A 20696-nucleotide genomic window follows, 5' to 3' on the forward strand; every position below is an offset into this window, starting at 1 on the left:
AACTATCTTGTGCTCATTCACTTATTTCTCCTTGCCTTCTTCCCTCACAGTCTCTGATTTCATTACTCACTTTCCATTTAGTGGCAAATTAGCATTTAGTTACATTTGAATTGAACCAGGGGGAGAAAACACACACGAGCAAGACACTTCATGCTTTATAGCCCCATTTTTATAGGCTAGTGAATTTCTGGCACTACTGGGGGTCCAATGTCATGGGAGGCAGCCATTTCCCTCAGCAGGAAACAGGAAGTCTCCTTAAGAGACAGTCTTGCATTGTATTGGGTTTAGTGTGGGAGAGGCATATAAATTATCCTACCTACCTGGTCTAAGCCGATGGGGTAGTTCAGGTAATAACCTCAAATGAAAAGTTTCCCGACAAGGTGTAATAATTTTTGAAACACACTAATATCTGCATCATTAAAACCCCTTTCCCCAAACACATTTCCATGAATGCTGGAGGCTACATGATAGAGGAATCTCATTCATTCCTTGCCCACACCTCTCTGCTCCCAGGAAATTGTGGGATATAGTGCTGGACATGACGTTACCTTGGGTACATGACAGTCAGCCCCTAACCAGGCTCTGTTTCACAGGCTTTGGTGGCACTCTCTCTTAATCCTTGGGTAAGATATGAACTTGTGGTAATTGGGGCAACTATGGCAAACATTTCTACTGTTCTTTTCTCTCAAGTCTTGTTTGACTTTCCTAAGTGTCAGTTTTTTTGAGAAAGCAGTAAAAGCTGTTTGGCAGTATTAGCATTTTAGTGTCTTTTAAGTGTCTGACTGACAGGGCCTAGGAGCGACTACATCAGAAAGGTACTTTTCTACTTTTTCCCTTGCAGAATTCTAGGCAAAGTCTGGCGCTGGAGTTGGCTGTCATGTCCAAGTCTGTCAGAGCTTTTTTTGTTTGAAACAGCAAGGGTAAGATGAACTGCAGGGTAAGATGGGCTGTTTTGGATCGAATAGTCCAGTTATGATACCACTTCTTTTTTCTTTTTCTTTCCCCCCCTTTCCTTTCCTTTCTTTTTCTGTTCTGTAATTGATGTTGAGTTTGGCATAAGCTCCATTCATCGGAAGATGTGTTACCTTGCTGGACCAGTTCCTTAACTGATGCAAAATAAACAGTATAATTAATCAGGAATAAAATAGTCCATCTTGCCTTCATTCCATTTTACCCAAGTAAAACAAAAATGAAAAAAAAAATCATTGCCAACTGATTAAAATTTCTAATCCTTTATCATAATGACACTATGGATATATTTCTTTTGAAACACCTTGTTGCATATATGCCTTGCAACATTCTTTTGCATATTGTGGAACAAATGTATATGTGTATATATATATATATATATATTTGCCTTGCCAATATTAGTTAAGTAAAATATTCCGTTTTCCATTTTTAAGAATTTCATGCATGCCAACTTACAATTTTATATTTTTGCAAATTAAGAAAAAATATTACGGCTTCTAATGATGAAGCACAAGAGGAGGCTATGTGCCTTCTATACTATTATTAGGCTCTAAATTATCACTAATCATTATGTACATTACAAATTAATATCTAAAGCCCCCCCTCTGTTTTTAGTGCCATGATCAGGCAACTCCAGCAATGCACTTATAGTCTGTCTTCATATAATATAGGTGTAAGAGTAATAGTTCTACTGCTCTCTAGTAAATGAAATGTGTAGCTTGACCACCCCATTTATCTTAAGCTGTGGGGCTAACTATAGAGATGGGAGATGTTTCATTTTACCATTGGCTTGCTACATATAGATTCATTATGGTGAATTTTCTTTTTTAAGGTGGCAACATTTTCAGGTTTGTAGCATCCTCTTTGTATCAGAGTTTCTCTGATACATTTTTCCTGATTCCTTGGGGCAACAGCTTATTTGTTACAGAAGTCAAAACATTTTATGAGCTGCCAGATTAGTGGTTCATAAATGCTTTGAAGAGCTGCTGCAAGATTTTACTGGGAGGCTCAGGACTGCTGTTTGGTTTTAGTTCTCTTTTAACAGCTTAAGTGTCTTCTCTTTCCCATTTTATTTTTTCATTGTCACTTGATTTAAAGCTCATTAAAAATAATAATCTGGTTATGCACTAGATCACGGCCAAATATTGATTTGGACCTCCCATTGCTATATTTTTGGGTCCCATAAATGCTTGATTTGCCTAAAGCTTTTTTACCCTTCCCTTTTGAGTGGAATTTGGTTTTATTTTCAATTTCAGTTCTGCGTCTGTATAAGCAAAATGTATGCCTGTCACTTTATTTATTTTTGCTCCGTGATTCCATTCTCACCGCTGTGACGAAAGCAAACAAACTCAAAATAACTGAATTCTAACAATGAGAAACACAATGTTTATGCACTGGATTCATCTTTTCCCCCCTGATTTTCGTTAGGTTCCGAGCTCATGCCCAAAGCCCTCTCCACCAGGATAGTGGGAGGCATTTGGTGGTTTTTCACACTTATCATCATTTCCTCGTATACCGCTAATCTAGCCGCCTTTCTGACAGTGGAGCGCATGGAGTCCCCCATCGATTCAGCAGATGATTTAGCGAAACAAACAAAGATCGAATATGGAGCAGTTGAAGATGGAGCAACGATGACCTTTTTCAAGGTAGGCCCTTTGCCATTTAATTGGAGGGGGATATTACTTCCTGTGCAGTTGGTTAGCAGGTGGAGAAATGACTTTAGTCATTCAGATTGTCACATTTTGGTAGGTTTAGAAAAGTATGATGTGCTATTCATGCATTTAAAAAAAATCATCGGAAAGTAAAAAGGCAGCTTTCTTACAGTATACTGTATGACAATGATAAACACTAACAAGTTCCGGCTTCTGACCTTAATTCAGAGTAAGCATGTTTCTCTGCATAAACAAACATATACCCACTGAACTGGGATTAAGTCTCATTTACCTTTGAGTATAGCCATAGGGTCAAGCTGCACATCTTTGCTTTCCTTTGTTAAGGAGAACAGAAGATGCCCATCGTCACTCTTCCTTGCCTGACTTTAATTCTTTCTTTAATTCCTAATGGCAATGCAGTATAGAAAAAACAATTTATATTTCAGTAGAATGAACCTGTACTGTTGTATTGCTTGGAAACTGAGGGTGCGTCATTCCTTGTTCTGAAAGCTGTTAAGGCACCTCTTCCTGGAAGGCTGAACTTGTTACTTTTCTTGTGCTTGTAATGCACTAAAATAGTATTCATGCTATCTCATTTGCTGCAGTGTACTAATGAAAGTCAAACCAGTCCAGGTGCTAAGATCTGCCATAGGAATCTCACAGTTTCAAAATGCAACCATGTTACTAGCAGTAGCACATGGTGTAGTGGGCAAGTGATGCTCACCTGACCTTCAGTTGGTTGCATCACTGCTGCTTACCAACAGGTCGAGGAGGAGGGGCAAGCAAGGTTGTCAACATGCAAACACAGCAGCTGAGCCAGTCAGGTGCTCCTGATAGAACAGGTTTAGCTTCATCAGTCACCTAACTCCTGTTGAGAACAGAAGAGTATGAAGAGAAAATCTAGTTAACATTTCCCCATCTGTCTGAGATGAAACAATATGTTAAGAGACTCACTGCCTTGCTAGACACATGATTTCTTGTGTTGCTTTAAAAGTTAGATTTACAAATGTATAGGGAAATACCCGAGTTAAGAACCATATTCAGTACATAGTTGCCCCACCCCCCCCCGCAAAAAAACCATTCCATTATTATTATTAATAAATTTGTATATACCACCCTTCATCTGCAGATTCATACACACGTGCTCCATTCCAGAGAGCGACTCTGCAGAAATCCTAGGAGAGGACTGGAAGCTCAAATCACTCTTGCTTCCCCATTCACCACTTCTGTGGAAGATGTGAAGTAGCTCTGAATGAGAGGGTACTCACTCCTTTGTGTGTGTTTTTGCTGATCAAGATGATGATGGGCAGGTTTGCCGTGCCCTCACTGCCTCCCACTGCAGTTTGTGGCCTGAACAGTTGTTATTCTTTCCAATTCATTTAAGTCCTTATTGTATGCACTGATAGTGGTGGTAGCTCTTTATACCTGCTTTTCTTCAGTCTGCCAGCGTAATTGGGCCTGTCCAGCCACTGCCCCTTACCCTGTCTCTTATACCATTGGTGTGGGCGAAGAAAAATGACCTACAAATGGGTTTAAAATTTGTGAGAGCCACTTGGGGTATTGGGGTTTTTCTTGGGGGGGGGGTGGATTGTTGGAGAGTGTGAGGTTGTTGCTGCTTTTGATGTAATTTTTTGTATTTTTATTTTGTATCATGATTTCGGTGGCATTTGGTTGTATACTTTTTGATGTTCGTTTATTGTTTATGGATACCATATTTTTCGTCCCATAGAACGCACCGGCCCATAGGACGCACCTAGGTTTTTTTTGGGGGGGGGGGAAATAAAGGAAATTCCCCCCCCTTTATTTTCCCCCCAAAACGAGGTCAGGGAACAGCGGGATGGCAGCACTACGCCTCCCCGCAGTCCCCCGAGCTTGTGGGGCTGCCCGATGTCTGCCCGAAGCACGGGGCACTCTGCTTCAGCGCTCCCCGCGCTCCATGCAGCAGGCTGCTATCCGCAGCCTAGGGAGCCCTGCGGGAACTCCCGCAGGGCTCCCTAGGCTGCGGATATCTGCCCGAAGCGTGGGGCGCTCTGCTTCAGTGTGCCACGCGCTCCGGGCAGCAGGCTGCTATCTGCAGCCTAGGGAGCTCTGCGGGAACCCCCGCGGGCTCCCCAGGCTTGCTGATAGCTTCCTGAAGCCTGGAGAGCGAGAGGGGTCAGTGCGCACCAACCCCTCTCGCTCTCCAAGCTTCAGCGAAAGCCTGCATTCGCCCCATAGGACGCACACAGATTTCCCCTTCATTTTTGGAGGGGAAAAAGTCCGTCCTATAGGGCGAAAAATACGGTACTTTTGTAAGCGGCCTTGAGCATGGATTTAACTTTGAAAAGGCAGCATACAAATGAAATGATGGGTGATGAATGGATTCCTCTGATAAATCCTTCTAAATTTAAAGCTGTCTTTAAAAGAAAAGGGATGAGAGACTTGGGTGAGTTCCTTTTTGGGGGACTTAAATAAAAAGAACCTGATCAAAGGAGAAAGTGAGCAGCTAAATGCTATAGGAAGGTACTGAGAGTACGAATTGATTCACTGGTACTGTTATTAATTTATGTAAGATTTGAATATACATATAACCTAAGATTATCTTGGCATTTAGAAAGGGAGGATTAATGCTGCAAAGATGGGCCATTGCCAGCACAGGAGCGTAATGGCTGCGGCAGGTGCAGGGAGGCCCACAAGAATGGACACAGGAGACTGGTATTGGGTTGAATTAGGCCACAACTTTATTGATTACAGGAAAGAGTAGATTTGGCTAAGGCATTGGGCATGTATCCAGCATCAGGCAGCCCTCCTGGTACCTGTTGGGAACCTGGTGGGGTTGACCTTGTGTAGGGAAGTCGCCCCTGACATGGATTGTGTGCCATGATCCTGTACAGGCTGCCATTGGGTGAAGTATGTTGGCCCATCATTCCCTGTTTGGCTCCTGGACAGAGTCACCCCTCCTGGACCCCTCCCTGTGACTAAGGATCCAGTCCAATGCCTTATCTACCAAAGTTGTGACGGTTGGTATAAAGCAGGTGAAAACCTGCAAGCTGGACAATTTGCTTGCAGGAGAAAATTCCTCCCTGGCCCTGAATACAACGACCGAGTAAATAATAGCAAGGTCCATATGCCCCATACCCACTCCCCACTGAGCGTGCCCCTAACAGATTGGGTGGGTGGGAAATCCAGTGACGAACATCCAACAGGATGGCCTGCACTTGGCCACTCCCTTAAATAGACCAGGGGTGCAGAGCTGGGTGCAACCTCCAATCCCCTGCCCCTGATTCGCCTTGCAGGCACTGCCCACACGTACCTGAGAGGTCATTGAGGCCAAAGATGGGTGTCACCAGGTGACCATCCCCTTCCCTGGCCTCACTGAAAGATGGCAGCCTCCATGGACCCACCCCAGCCATGCCATGTGGCAAACATCATCCATCTGGAGCCCCAGATGAGCGGTTATTCTCCTCAGTGAGCCACTAGTTGCAATTCAGATTTTTTCAGATCTCTCCAAGATGTCATGGATAATCACTTGTGTTTCCCTATTTTTGTGGAGAAGTTATGTAAACATTAACATAGTTCTGATGGAACTATGGAATTTGGAACTTATTAATATTCAGTAGCTAAAAGTACCGTAAACAAGCTACCATGCAAGTAGTATTATAGAATTTTTTCTTCCAAAAATCTGTATGGGAAATAGAGGTAATAAGTTTGTAGGAGTTAACTGTAACTAATCAATCAAAGCTGCCTTAATGGCAGGGATATTTGAAGCTGTCAAAACAAAATTTAGAGAAGTTTAAAGAATCTGGTTTTCTTAATTTTAAAATGAAACAATATGATTAAAGTCTCAGGGCACAAAGAGATTATGACACAAAGTATTTATTCAGTCTTACCAAAGAACTCTACAAGACTTTTATTTTATGTCTGCCTGATACTAGTGGAAGACTTTGATGTTGTATTCTTTCTGATTGCTAGGCTGAACTTGAAAGCATTTTGAGGGGCAATTTTTCTGAGTAAAATATTCTAGCCCAAATGGTGTTATGCTGCTGCTTTTTTCTTTACTATATCTTTTTATTCTGCACATATTTCTTTTTCTATTTCTCTTTTCACCTCTTTGTATTTTCCTTGTTAATTTGTTCTGGTGTATCTTTGCAACCCCTGGATAGAATGCTATGCCTTCTAGCACTACAGAGTTGAATGAGAGTCATTCCTGACTATTGGAAGAACTTTCCCAAACAATTAGCTTGGGAAACATCCATCTTCAATAAGTGTGGCCGGCTATTCATGTATGACTCTGTTCTATCTTCACTGTTGGAACCTTCTGTGTGCCTTTGAACACCAGTTGCTGGGGACTGCAAGTGGGGACATTGCTGTTGCATTGAGGTCCTGCTCCCAGGATGGCAATCTGGTTGGCCACTGTAAGAACAAGATGCTGGCCTAATCCAACAGGGCTTTTCTTATGATCTTGTGGTGTGGCATGCCCTCAGTTCCTCATGTCTCAAGAGTTAAGGAAGTCTTGTCACTGTAACATCTACACCTACAGTATATGTTAGTCTTCTGCAACCTGGTGCCCTTCAGATGTTTTGGAATACAGCTTTCATCAGCCACCATGGCTGATAATACCAGCAGTCCAAATTACCCGGAGGATACCAGCCAGCTTGGGGAAGTCTATTATATGTTTGTCTTTGAAGTAAGATGCTGTAGTTACTAAACCTAGCACAACCTGGTATAAGAAACAACAGCAAAGGGAAACACACTAACAATTTTGCATACTCAGAATGGCAGGTGAACAGATTTTTGCTGGTCAAACAATGGAGTGGTAATGAATTAATTCACCCTACCTGTACACTACAACACCCCCCCCAACTGCTTTCAAAAATAAGAGATGTACATTAAATGCCTTCTTAGCATATTGTCCAGTTGGGTAATATGAAAAGGATATGGGGGGCGGAACCTGACAATTGGATATGCAGTTCTAGGGATTAGGCCTTGTTGTCATCTGTCTGTCTCGAGACACAATGGAATGCACCTCACATTGCTGGAGAATCACAGCGCCTGCTGTGGCTGCTGAGGCCGCTAACTTGTAACTGCCGCCTCCCGCATTGTTTTCGCTGCCTTAGCAGCACTGAAGTGACCAGGCCTGATGAGTGCAAAAGGAACTAGTGTAGCCTTCTGAACTTGGAGAAACATGTCCAGTCATAAAATATTGACCTTTGAGCTTTCAGTAATGTCTTCTGTAACGTTTTTTCTATTTTATTTTCTGCCATTTTTATTACCGTTTTACTGGATGTGTTAGTGCTTTATGAGATTGATCAAGAGCCAGAAAATCTCTTGCCCCTGGAGATATTTAAAAAAGGATTGGGAGAGTGTGCGCATTTGATGAAAGAAAATCCTACTGTCCTGGGAGCATGACCATATGACCGATAGAATTACTGAGTCTAGGTTTAAATAGCAGTTGTGTCTATCATAATAAGATTGGTTGGCGTCTGTCTGTCTTGGGATGCAGTGGAGGAGTGTGTCTTTGAGGGTAACGTCAAACTGTTGGAAGGTTATAGCACCTGATGGGGCTGTAGGGGCTGATATAGGAGAGACATAATTTTGTTTCAGCTGTGGCAGATTGAGACACCCAGTTGTGCTGCAGCAGGTGCACCATGGCTTTTCTTCTCTCTGTGCTCCTCCCAGTGGTCATTCCTTCTCTGGTCACTGCTATGGATGCATGACCTGTTTGTCTGTCTCCAGGCATTGCGCTCATCTGCAAGGGATTATAGTTGAGTGAAAAGTTGTAGGGAGCTATTTAGTACAAAATGTTGCTGTGAAATATGGTTATGAAGCTTACTGCCTGAGATTTTTTTTTAAAAAAATTGTGGAGTTTTGTGAAAATGATTCCGTGTTCCATCTTGGACAATTAAGCTCTGCTTAGATGTTCATCTCCACACATGGAGTGGGGAGTATGGCTGCCTACACTAGCCTTGCTCCCAACGCTAGCCTTGCTCCCAGCACTACCATTCCCACAGGCGATAGCCTCAGATCTTACCACGAGAGAGGAATTTTCATGATTTCAGCTGGTTGCACTTACAATTCCACCATATGATTCAGAACCTTGAATGATTGGGGTTCCTGTTCATGTGGAAGATTCTTAGCACTTTCAACTGAACATGCAAAGTTCCCCCCTTCAGATCTTTTGCCTTCATATGCAAAGGTCTGATATGTTCCATGAACCAGTCACTTCTCAAGCTTGGCTTTTGTTCTACAGATCTCAGTGTGTAGACAGACAACTCCTGTGAAAGCTTTACTGCCTGCCTTCACCATTGTACAAATGCACTTGGTATATTTGGCAATGAAGATGAAACAGTGTTGGTAGTTCAGGTTTATTGACAATGCGCAAATATGACAGCGCTGAGTTTGATCTTGCTTCTGTGTTTATATCTATATCTCATTACAGCAAGATAAAATAACTAACTGCCAGAATTGAGCAAAACAGTAGCATATAGTGCAACATAATATAAAGACACCAGATGGTTTCTTAATGTTAAATGAAAACATGAAATCCCAGTAATAGCTATTAGAGCCAACCACTGTGAGGCACAATAGCTATCCCTGTGATTGACAGTAATTCCCACAGTAGTTTTTCTTTGTAAAAAGCTTATCAAAGTTGTCTTTGAAACATAGCCAAGATTTTGGAAGAGCTAACATTTGTTCAAGAAGAATCTAAATCAGAAATTGAAAACTTACTATTCACATTTTATTTGGAAGCTTGAGCTATTTGTTGCTTTCTGAACTATCCCATCCCCATCCCCCCCACCCTACCCCAAATTCTGATGATTAAAAATACCTCAGTGTAATGCGTTATGTGTAGGGAAAAGTGGTGGGTAGACTTTTTGACTCATCTCTCCAGTCACCTCAAACCAAGGACATAGGCAAGTGGTAGGGTTAGGGTTACCTAAATCAGTCTGATATAAAAGAAGTGGTTTGTTAAGACATCATAAACATTGAGATAAAAAGCAGTTTTTTAATCCTCCACCTCTCATAATTAGTATTTACAATGTCTGCATTGGATTTCCCTCCAATCACATAAAAGACAGACACTGTCTCTGTTGTCTTTTAGTTACCTGTGAAAGACCTTCCTCTCCCAATAAGCCTTTTAAGTGGAGATCTTTATGCCAGCCTGAATCTGTACTGGAACACATTTTAACTGTTTTATATTTGGAATTGCTTTAATTGCTTTATACGTGGAACTCTTTTTAACCATTTTAATTTTTTTTGTTTATTTTTTAAATAATTGTTATAACCCTCACTGAAACCCACACAAAAATCGGATAAATAAGTTTTTCAGTTCCTTCCCACCTTTGTTTTTCAATCCTTCATTGCTAATTACAGAATTTTGAAGAACAGCTGGGAATCTGATCAGAATCTAAACTGCTCCTGGCAGTAATCCCTTTGACACTGCATGGCTGAGCTGGCATGATGGCCTGGCATATTCTAACTGCTCAGGAAACAAAGCTATCAGAATGTTTGTAGTCCATCTCTTTTGAGGAAAGGAAAAGTTGTCAATATGTCTACCCTCAGGATATCAGTAGCTTTGTGGGTTAGGCTGATTAGAAAGATGTAGGGAAGATGGCAAGGAACCAAGAATGAAGGTGGCCGAAGTGGGGGAAGAGACAATATGAAAGGACCTCAACAGAAGCATATGTGAAGGACAAAGGAAGCTTTAGGGAAAAGATAGGAGAAACTGAAAACATGCAAGAATGGGCTAAGAACAAAGACAAAAAGGGCGCTGAATTTTATATATTAGTTTGGAATAACCATGCAATACTTTTCTTGCAGGCGTCTGTTATAGTTAATTTATAGTTTTATTGGCACAGGGACATCAAAACTCATTAACTATTGAGGGAGTTTGGCTGTGTAAATTATTTAGCTGAATCATAGTCAAGGGGGGAAATGTGCAAGTTTATTTGATCAGAATGTAATCAGAAGCTTGAATGGCTTTGACAATGAATCTAAGCAGAAACATGGTACCAGAACATCCTTGCCTGTTTAACTTGCTGAGTAAGTGTTCTAGTTTGTATCATTTCACTGCTGTTTACAAGGTTGCCCCAGGACACTTACACTAATTTAACATTACACTGATGCATGCTTCTAGTAACATGCAAGGCTGCTTGCATTACTACTGTGGCTGGACAGTTGTATTCATTGCTCTGCTCCAGAGGGTCCCCCAACCCCTTAGAATAGATTTTGGGGGTTCACAAGGGGCTGCATGTGGGTTAGAATGAAGCGGAAGTCTTGTATCAGAATCAGAAGCCTCTTCTGCTCATGTTGTGGCAGCACTGGATACAAACAAGGTGTGGAAGAGAATAAAAGTATTACTCCCAAGTTAGCTGCCTGAATGGGAAGCTGCCTGTTCTTATGAGGAAGAACATAAAGAGATACATGAGCATCATTTGCCTCCCTGCTTACCTTGTAGCTGGCAAGAGACCAAACATCTTCACAGGTAGGGGACAATTCTAAATCAGTCACATCCTGGTAGCGGATGCTGCCTACTGCTAAGTATGTATGTATGATATTGCTCCTCTTGTTTTCTGTGTCACTTATGTAATGTCTTTTCAATAGAAGTAACTGTTTGAGTTCATGTTTTAAATTGTTCCCCCCACACGTCTATTTTAACTACCCTTAGGCTGCTTCTATACTGGGCATTTACCATGGAACAGCTTGTTCACTCACTTTTTATGGGGCTCCACATGGTGTAGTGATCAAAATGTCCTTTTCATATGTTTTCCCTGTTCCCTGCTGTCCTCCCCCCTTCCGGAGCTCAGAAAATATGACTTAAAGAAACAAAATGAAATGGAACTGCTGTTGCAATCCCTTCGGGTATAGATAATGTATCACACAACAACTCCAGCCTATGCAACCCTATAATAGCCTATATATTGATTCATTTCATGAAATTTATACAGTACTTGATTGTACAAAGAAAACACTCACAGCCATACTTTAAAACATACACAAGTTAAAATACTAAAACAGATTAAAATGGCCTCAACTTTCTAAGCCTCTGAGTAGGAGGAGGAATGTTTGTTTTAGCAGGCACCAAAAAGAGTTCAGTGAAGGCACCTGCCTAATATCAATAGGCAAGGAGTTCCAAAGTGTAGGTGCTGCCACACTACAAATGCGGAATGAGTATTATTTGTCACTTGTATTAGAGCCAGTTCAGCCAATAGACTGTGCTCTAGGCACGTGACCTATAGCTTGTTACTGGGAATAAAGTCTACCACTTCCTGAATGGCATTTCCTTGTGTCCATTCATGTTTCCTGCCCCCATTCCAAATTGCATCTGGGGAAGGGGACACCATAATGGGGATTATTTGAACCTTTCTTCACACAATGCTCTCAATGAAAATTCAAACTTCTCCCAGTGTGTGTATGTTTTCAGAATTGGCTCTTGCAGAATTTCAAATCTGTAGTACTTTGCATAGAAACTAGCATAGTGATAATAGTTGGATGCAACGGCAATATAATTATACCCAAACTTAGATCTGTTGACCATACACTGACTAAGAGGCTTTGAGTTGCATATTGTGCATATCAGAAAGTGTATGATTGGATATAGTTGGCCATATTGTGTGTCTGTTTTGTGTGCTATAATAATTCCTTCATGTTGTTGGAGTGCCCTAAATACATCACTGGATGATAGGACATTAGGGTCCTGATTTAGCATCTTTTGTTTGTGCATGTGTGGTGAAAATACTCTCTTTTGGTCTATTGAAACATTTTATTCTTATCAATGCTTTCAGTTTATGCAGCCAGAGTGCACAGTGGCTGTTTGTACTTTGCTCAGAATTATTGCAACTTGCTAAATTTCCACGTACGGTAATGTTTGAAAAATAATCATGAATGTGTACTACCATGGTTGTGAAATATGATCCAATGCAGCATGAGCCATTTCCTTGAATGAAATGTATTTTCAAGCAATCTGTCTTATATTTAATGAATTGAACATTATTCAGAGCCTTTGTCTAAGCTTTAGCCAGCTAAAGAAGTTTGAAGAGTTTCCATCTATATTAGTAGAAATTCTGATTTTACCTTGTCAGTTCACATATGGTATAAGAGAGATGGTGTCCAACTGCATTAGTACTACGTTTGTGTTATTATATATGTTTTCATAGCCAGCACTGCCCTGAATACCACCGTGAGTTTTATAGCTTAGATAAAACATTCCTCCCCACTGTTATTCATTGACTTGAACAGAATGCTTGTCACAGACTGTTATCTCACCTTCCCAAGACATGTGTATTGTGGTCATTGTGCAAGCTGGCTTTGACATGGATATGTTTATCACCAGATTTAGAATTCTAGTACCTATCTAGGAGTACTATGAGGTAAAAATCAGACATGAAATTCTGGAGCGTTCTGCTTTCATTGTGGACTTTTAATGTGGACAATTGGATTTTAAATTATCGATACCAAATATAAATAAATTTGAATTGAATATAAATAAATTTGAAACTCATTGCACAAAGGTGTCACATTGGATGAGTACATGGACAAGTTACATTTGGGAGAAATTGTGTTATTCATTGTGATTTAGAGCAGAATGTTAATACCTCAATTTTTTAACCTCTGTGGGCAGAGAGTTTGTATGTTGTTTGACCGACATCTAAGTAATGTGCTATTTTCTGCACATAATAGATTTTGATGTGAGAAGCAAGTGTTGCTCTGATTCTGGCTTAACAGCTTTGTAGTGCTTAAAAGTACATATTCAACAAAATAGTCTAGTAGTTGATATTCTTGTCTAAATTTGCATCTGCTGAACATTGAACAGAGAACCGTCTTGTACATTTCTGTTTTCCAATATAAATAACATGGTTTCCCTAGCTTGTATATATGCTGAATTTATTCAGACAAAAACTACTCACATTTGTTTCTGATACAAAAGTGCAGGTTAATGAAGATCAGTAAGTGGTAAGTAAAATGTTTGAGGTGAATATTGCAATAAATTTTTATTTATCATGAATATTTTGTTAACTCAGACTGTTCAGAATGGATTTCCCTGCTAATTCAGTGCTGATAAAATATTAACAAGACAATTTAATGTCAGAAATATGCATCGCTGTTTAACAGATGGCCTGTGATTTGGTAGAGATATTCCTGGTTTTTGTTTTTTTTACAGGAAAGTTAAAGAGAGATGACATTCTTAAAGAAAAACATAATCTTCTATTCCAGAATAAATAACGGTCACCATGTTAGAGATGAAAACTTATGTAGTTGAAATTCCACAAGTGAATTCCCATAGATCGGTCTTCCTCCCCACTCATGCTCAAAATACAGGAATGCAATATAAGTGCATTCTTCCTATAGCAAAAGATTTTGGAGATGCTCTCCTGAGCTGGGATTCAAAAATCTTTGTGGAATTGTAAAAGGGGAGCATTACAAGTTTCAAATTCTTTCTTGTCTAAGCTGGAAAATTACTGGCTTCTCTCTCCACTGCTGCTTCCCATACACAAAATTTCTTTTCTGTCAGCCCCTCCCCTTCCCAAACACTTTTTCCTTGCCTTTATTTCTCTCAGCAAGAGCAAAAGGAGTGTGTCCTCCCTCGCCATTGATGCCTTAGTGCACCATTGACAATAATACACATCTGAAGGGCCATCACACTTTTCCTACTGGTGTGCAGTTGCTCAAGGTAACAGGGAGGGAAAAGGGCACCCCACATCTCCATACACCACTGCGGCTGCTGCAGGTACCAAGTCAACAGACAGCTTGGGAAGGGATAGCAGAGTGTTCTTATCCCGTCTTCTCATTGGCTTCTGCTACTAGGAAAGGGTGTTTTGGAGGTAGAGAGGGTAACAGGAAGGAGAGCTCTTTTTGACAATTGTAGATAGTCATGGCACATTTTCTTTCCATTCTTTCTTTTTCTGAGAAAGCACTTGCTTCATTTGAGTCAGGCTAAGTCTCTCATCCTAATCCAGTCCTCCTTTTCTGCATGATTCAAATTATTAGTGTTCTATAATGTGTATAGCTCCTTGTGAAGACTTTGCAGTTTACATATCGGAGAGAAGAGTCAGCTAAGGGTCTCTTGTTGAATCTATGGGAATCTCTCTGTGTGCGCTGCATGTGAGGTGACACTCGAGTGTACTCTGGATTTTAAAAGCAAAAATATTGAATTTCCAACCTCACTCCAAGATGGAAAACCACACTGGAACAAACAATATGCTATAGAAATAGATCTTCCAGAATCAAAGGCTGGAACAAAGCAATAACAGGGCACCATATGTAAACAATAAAAGGTGACAAAAAGATGAAGAGAATGGCCAATTGCATGAACACAGCCAGAAAATTTAGTAATTCATATTTGAAATTACTCTTTCACTCTATTGAAGTTTCTAGATGGTTATTTTAGAAAGTAATATTTAATGTTTTCATCAGCTATTGAATTTAGTGGGGTTGCTCACTTTTTAAGTTGGGTTAGGATGTTAAGAAGAATCCCCAACAACAACTGTAATTACTTTTGGAATCGTCTGCTTGTCATTCTTCTAGTTCCTAAACAATATCTGTATTAAGAATAGATTGAAGAGCTGAACATTTGATGCTGTGTTGTATTGTTCCTAATAACTGATCTTGAAATACTGTTTTGTTTGGCTATCTCACAGTTGCTTATTTCAAAATTCAGGTAATAATTTTGTTTCTTCACAATGGAGCATAGTACATTAGCAGTGCCAATCTGTACATGTCACTCAGAAGCAAGTCCCATTTAGTTCATCAAGGCTGTTGCAATATGGGCAGATCTTCACTGATCCTGTGAGGTAAGTCAGGCTGTGAGGCACTTTGGGGCTATTTACCTTTCTGGGTAGTTCTAAAACCAGTTTCTCTTTTAGACTACTTAGGTCTGAGCAGGAAAGAAATCCAGATGTATGGTACTTACATTGATTTGAAAGAGGGGGACAATATTCTAGACTCCTGTCTTTTTATATGCCACCAAAGTCCAATCTGCAATTGTCACCATCTGTCCTTGAAAGCTTAGAGCTTGAAGGAACAGGCAAGGTAACATGAGCAGACCAAATCCCATGGCTAGGAAAAATCTAAAGGTAAAGGAAAAGGACCCCTGACAGTTAAGTCCAGTCACGAACGACTCTGGGGTTGCGGCGCTCATCTCGCTTTACTGGCCAAGGGAGCCGATGTTTGTCTGCAGACAGTTTTTCTGGGTCATGTGGCTAGCATGACTGAGCCGCTTCTGGCGAAACTAGAGCAGCGCACAGAAATGCCTTTTATCTTCCCGCCGGAGCAGTATCTGTTTATCTACTTGCACTTTGACGTGCTTTCAAACTGCTAAGTTGGCAGGAGCTGGGACTGAGTAACAGGAGCTCACCCCGTCACGGGGATTCGAACCACTGACCTTCCGATCGGCAAGCCCTAGGCTCAGTGGTTTAGACCACGGCGTCACCCATGTCCGTACCAGGAAAAATCTAACCCCAAATTAATCTAACTCCAAATTACCACTACAGACTTCTTTCAATCAGCATCACAAAGCAGAAGCAAGGTAGGAAGATACTTTAAAAAGAGAAAAAAATATATTCATATATCCTATAGCAGATAAACTTAAAAGACAGCTTTGGCTGACATGCAAAACAAGATGGGCTATCACAGGTTATTCATCAAAGGCATTCAAGGGAAGGATCAGAAACACAGAAAATCTTTCTCTTTCTATCTCTGGAGATAGAGCTAGTCAGGTACAAAGGATTCACCAACCAGAGGAATCCAGCTTTCACTGGCATTGCATTCCTGAGATTTATCACTTACATAGGGGATGGGGACATTGATACAGATGCTGGACAAAAGGAGTGAATGGGGCCAATCTATTCCTGATGTTTTCTGTCAGATGATTGTGGAAGAGAGCGAGAGATACATGCATAGGGCTGCACTGCAAAATCTTGGAAGCCTTTTTGTTAACAGTGGAAGAATGTCATCCTTAGAGCAGTGCAGTCAAAATCAGTTTATTGTTCCTTGTCTTCAGAAGTGTCTTTATGAAAAAGCATTGGTTCCAATGAATATTCTTGAGCAGTTGTACTATTTAGCTCTGTCCATTAGAAAACACACCTATTTATGCTTAACTTTGCTTCCTATCTTTCCTGAGACAGAACTATCCACATCAGTCTATTCTTTCCTTATTTCCATAGGAAACAAATTTCATTGGCAGCAATAGTAAGCCATTATCTCTGGAAAGGAAACTTAATGCCTGCTATTTTGGTATGCCCACATAATTCAGTTTGCTTGATCATATTAAAAACAGGTATCTCATTTATCTTCCACCAGCATGGGAGATGTAGCTGTGCTAAAAGTGGGAAAGCTTGTCCCTCCCCACTCCCAAGTTTTACCAATAATTTTTTTTTTTAAAGTAAAAATTAAATTAAGTTAGGGTGACAGGTGCAGATTTGTAATGCATGCACCACTAATTCAATACAGTTCCCATATTTTGTTAGAAGCATGTGGCAAACCTGATTTTTATGCATAGATTTGCATGAACAAACTTTACATTTCAATTCAGTTCCTCTGGCAGTCACTTTTCTCCACTTTGTAGGGATAGTCTTGTTTCCTGCATTTTCATTAGGCTACAGTTACAGTTATTGCAACAGTTAATGGATTCTGACTTAGCCATAGCATCTTCTTTTTTTACAGGGATGTTTCAATAATTCAGTCTTTGTAAGTTCTGCTTTGAACTGACATGATCCATGTGTGGGCTAAAGTGTGTGATTGAAGCTTTGTTACCTATGCTGGCTTTTGAATGACCAGAGTGTTCTGACACCTTTCTGGGCTTCTAAAAAACCATCTCAAAATGTGTGTGTGTGTGTGTGTGTGTGTGTGCGCACACACACACACACACACACACACACATATATGGGAATACTTTAGGCTTTAAGCTGTATGCACACTTAAGTGGAACTTCCTTCCAAGTTCTATATCTCCCCCCCCCTTTTTTTTTTTTTTTAGAAAATACATTCAGGAAAATACTTACTTGAAAATTTGTGTTTAATTAAAAAAAAAAATTAAAATAGCAATTTAATGCAGAAAACAAATGAAACTGACCCAAGGAAATGCAAAAGTGGCATGGTCCAGAAATAGGCTAATTCATCCACTCTTCTCCCAGGTATAGGATTTCCCAGCTAAGGAGGTACTGGATTTCAGCCTTCATGTCTCTCTAATCCTTCTTGAATTGATCAGCTAGTAACTCTAAGGTTGCAGCGCCCCTCTTTCACAAAAGGATGGCTATTCAAGAGCAGCAAGTTTTGGCCTGTCCAACTCTACCACTGAGCAGCTGCTAGTGTGGAACACTGTTTTGTTTGTGGATCAAATATTTTATAAAGTTTTTACTCATTGATTCAATGTAGAGCATGTATTAAAGCCCAGTGTATGGAACTAAAAAGAAAGTCCATGTTAACACTGAAATGAAAAAGATGAAGAGGCAGATTATTGCTGAAGTTTCTGTCCTTGAAGCTGGAAGCGGTGATGATTTTGTTATTTTCTTGGATACTTACTGATACCTTACATTGTGCTTGCCCCATGGTCATAGGCACTGACTTGCTCAGTTGGTGTGAATGACTCATAACGCTCTGGGGCTTGAGGCAAGAAGGGAATAACCAGGAAACAGGCTTTGAAATAGCCACACAATACTTAAGGTCAGGAGCTACATGGAAAGGAAAGGTGTGCTAAGGGAGAAGAAAGTGGCTAAGGAGTATGGGACAAAATAGGCATTGGCTGGAAAATGGACATGTGAAGGAATGGTAGACAAAGGGTTGGTAGAGGTTTTCCAAGGGAAGAACAGGAATGGTGCTACACACTTTTGATAGGAAGGCAAGGGAGATTTTAGGGGGTTGGGAGTGTGGCTCAGAGGAACAGAAAGCATAGGCTTTGTCTAAAGCCTAGACAAAATAGTTGTTTGATCTTTGAGTATTAGCTGCATTTCATTGCTTGTATATTCCACAGCTTTATTTTTTTAAAAGCTGATTGCATTGTTCTTTCTTTCTTGAATAGGGAAAAATAGTGCTAGGAAATATAACAAGGCATTCCATTGCATCACATGGGAGTTTTGCTGCTGACAAACACATGTCGGAAGTGGTTGGTTTCAAGTTCATTTGTAAAGTGTGCAGCTCCGGCTCTGTGCATTTCATTATAGATTTCTTTCTCACCTGAGAGTTGGAGTGATCCTTTATTTGATTAACATATATCTAATCTGCATTAAAAGCAGTCTTAATTTTGTATTAGCACAAAGGAATCAAACCCCTTATCTCTCTGCACATGCTGTTTTTTTGCACTTGAGGAATGATCACATAATCATCTTGGAAATTTGCACACAGCCATTCTCTTGAAGATACAGCCCTCCTCCCCAAACTATTTTATTATGCCACCTTACCTTTTGTTTGGAAAAGGAAGTGGAATGCTATAATGGAAATTCCTCTTTGGGCACTCTGGTTCTTATCATGCCAAGTTCTAGAGACCAGTGGGGAAATAGCAGATGTGAAGGTTAGTTGGCATCGACAAATATGAGTGGAAGACTTTCCTGTGGGGAAGAAAGTGCTTCATTTCATTTTATCTGTACTAAGAACGCTGCTTCTATCAAGCTGTCAGAAAATTAGAATATGATGGGTTTTATTACCTCAGTTCTGCCAAAGTCGTTTCAATAGTTAAAAAGTTAGAAATTCATCTGTTTGGGGAATTGTAGTAGATGATTGGAGCTTTAGGGCACTTTAAACTGGAATAGCGCAACTCCTTTTATTGCCAATAGAGTTCATCCAGTTGGACACCTGAGGACCAGACATTTGCTCCCTCAGTGACCATTGCATTATCCAGAAGTGAAAATGCTACTTTGGATGTATTTTTTAATCAAGGAATGAAGTTGTACCAGTGCCAGAAACAAAGAATTGGAAGCCACAATAGCTTCATCTCTCCAGAGCATTGATGTGCAAAGACTTTTCCTTTTCAAATATCATTGTTTTAGGCTCTTTTTGGTTCAAGAACCACAGATTAAGAACTGAGAGTCTTGCACCATCAATCAAAGGACTATGATTTAGAGTGACTGTCCCACGGGGACAAGAAGGCCTTAAAACTCAGTTAATAGAGAGATGTTGAGTGGGCACAGAAAGGTACCAGATAATGGATAATAGTTGTCAATGTGAAATCTTACACTTAGAGGCAGTGTTAAATAAGTGCTTAATTTTAAGGTGGAAAACAGGAAGCGGAGGAATAGTTGAGAACACTTTGTTGTTTTTACCAAGTAAAACATTATATAAATTGCAAGCAAGCAAGCAAGCAAAAAAGACGATTTTATTTTCAATAGGACCACACAAAGATGATTTTTGCTTTCCACCATTTTAAAAAAAATTATCTCAGTTTTGATAATTGGGGTACAATTCTTAGATTTGTTTGAAATCTGTAAAAAATTAGGTTACCTAAAATTATTTATCAGCAAAGTATCAGAGAACTTACCTGAGCATATTTTCCACTCTAGTTCCTCTGAAAAAGTTTGTTGCTGAATATATTTTGAAACTATCTTTGTCTAGGGATGCAATAAGATTGTAATTGCTGTTCTAATGTCTGTCCATTACTATCAGCACTGTTTTCATTACACTGCTATTCAACCTCTGCTGGATACTGTGTTATTTTCCTCATTGTCTGCTATTTTTAAATTTTCGTTTATTGATCTATATCATATTTCCTCCAAAGAGCTAAAAGTGACATACATGGTTGTCCCCCTCCCCATTTATCATCACAACAATGCTGTGAGGTATTTTAGACTAAGAGACAGTAACTGGCCCAAGGTTTGCTCAAGGACAGCGCTGTAAATACTTTTGGCTGAATGTTGCATCTCTTGGCTGCAAAACAATAAAGCACTGAATATTCAGGTATGCATGTCTGATAATGTCAGTTTAAAGATTCCTTCAACATATTATTTTTCAGTCTGAAGTATGCTGGTTGTTAAGTTCAAAGTTGTTAATGGGCTGGGAACTTTAGATTGGGATCTCGTGACATTTTGTAATCAGTTCCCTACATTTAAAATCTAGTCCCGTACCATCTGCTGGCAAATTATTTGTGTGTCTAAATCTTACCTTCCCATCT

The 20696-nt window shown here is 40.1% G+C and overlaps 1 protein-coding gene across 4 annotated transcripts in view; it reads left to right on the plus strand.

The window, feature by feature from the left end:
* The window catches only part of GRIK2 (glutamate ionotropic receptor kainate type subunit 2), a 441474-nt gene that overhangs the window by 335511 nt on the left and 85267 nt on the right, over window positions 1-20696 (plus strand). For 3 of the 4 annotated variants that reach the window (XM_080999933.1, XM_080999935.1, XM_080999934.1), the window contains exon 14: window positions 2398-2615. In XM_080999933.1, coding sequence (XP_080856059.1) covers window positions 2398-2615 — 218 coding nt within the window. Of the gene's footprint in view, window positions 1-2397; window positions 2616-20696 lie in introns of those variants that run through there. The other variant, XM_080999936.1, reaches the window with a different exon arrangement.

This window comes from Podarcis pityusensis (assembly GCF_964106645.2).
Source record: "Podarcis pityusensis genome assembly, chromosome: 3".
In the NCBI taxonomy this organism is placed as follows: Eukaryota; Metazoa; Chordata; class Lepidosauria; order Squamata; family Lacertidae; genus Podarcis; species Podarcis pityusensis.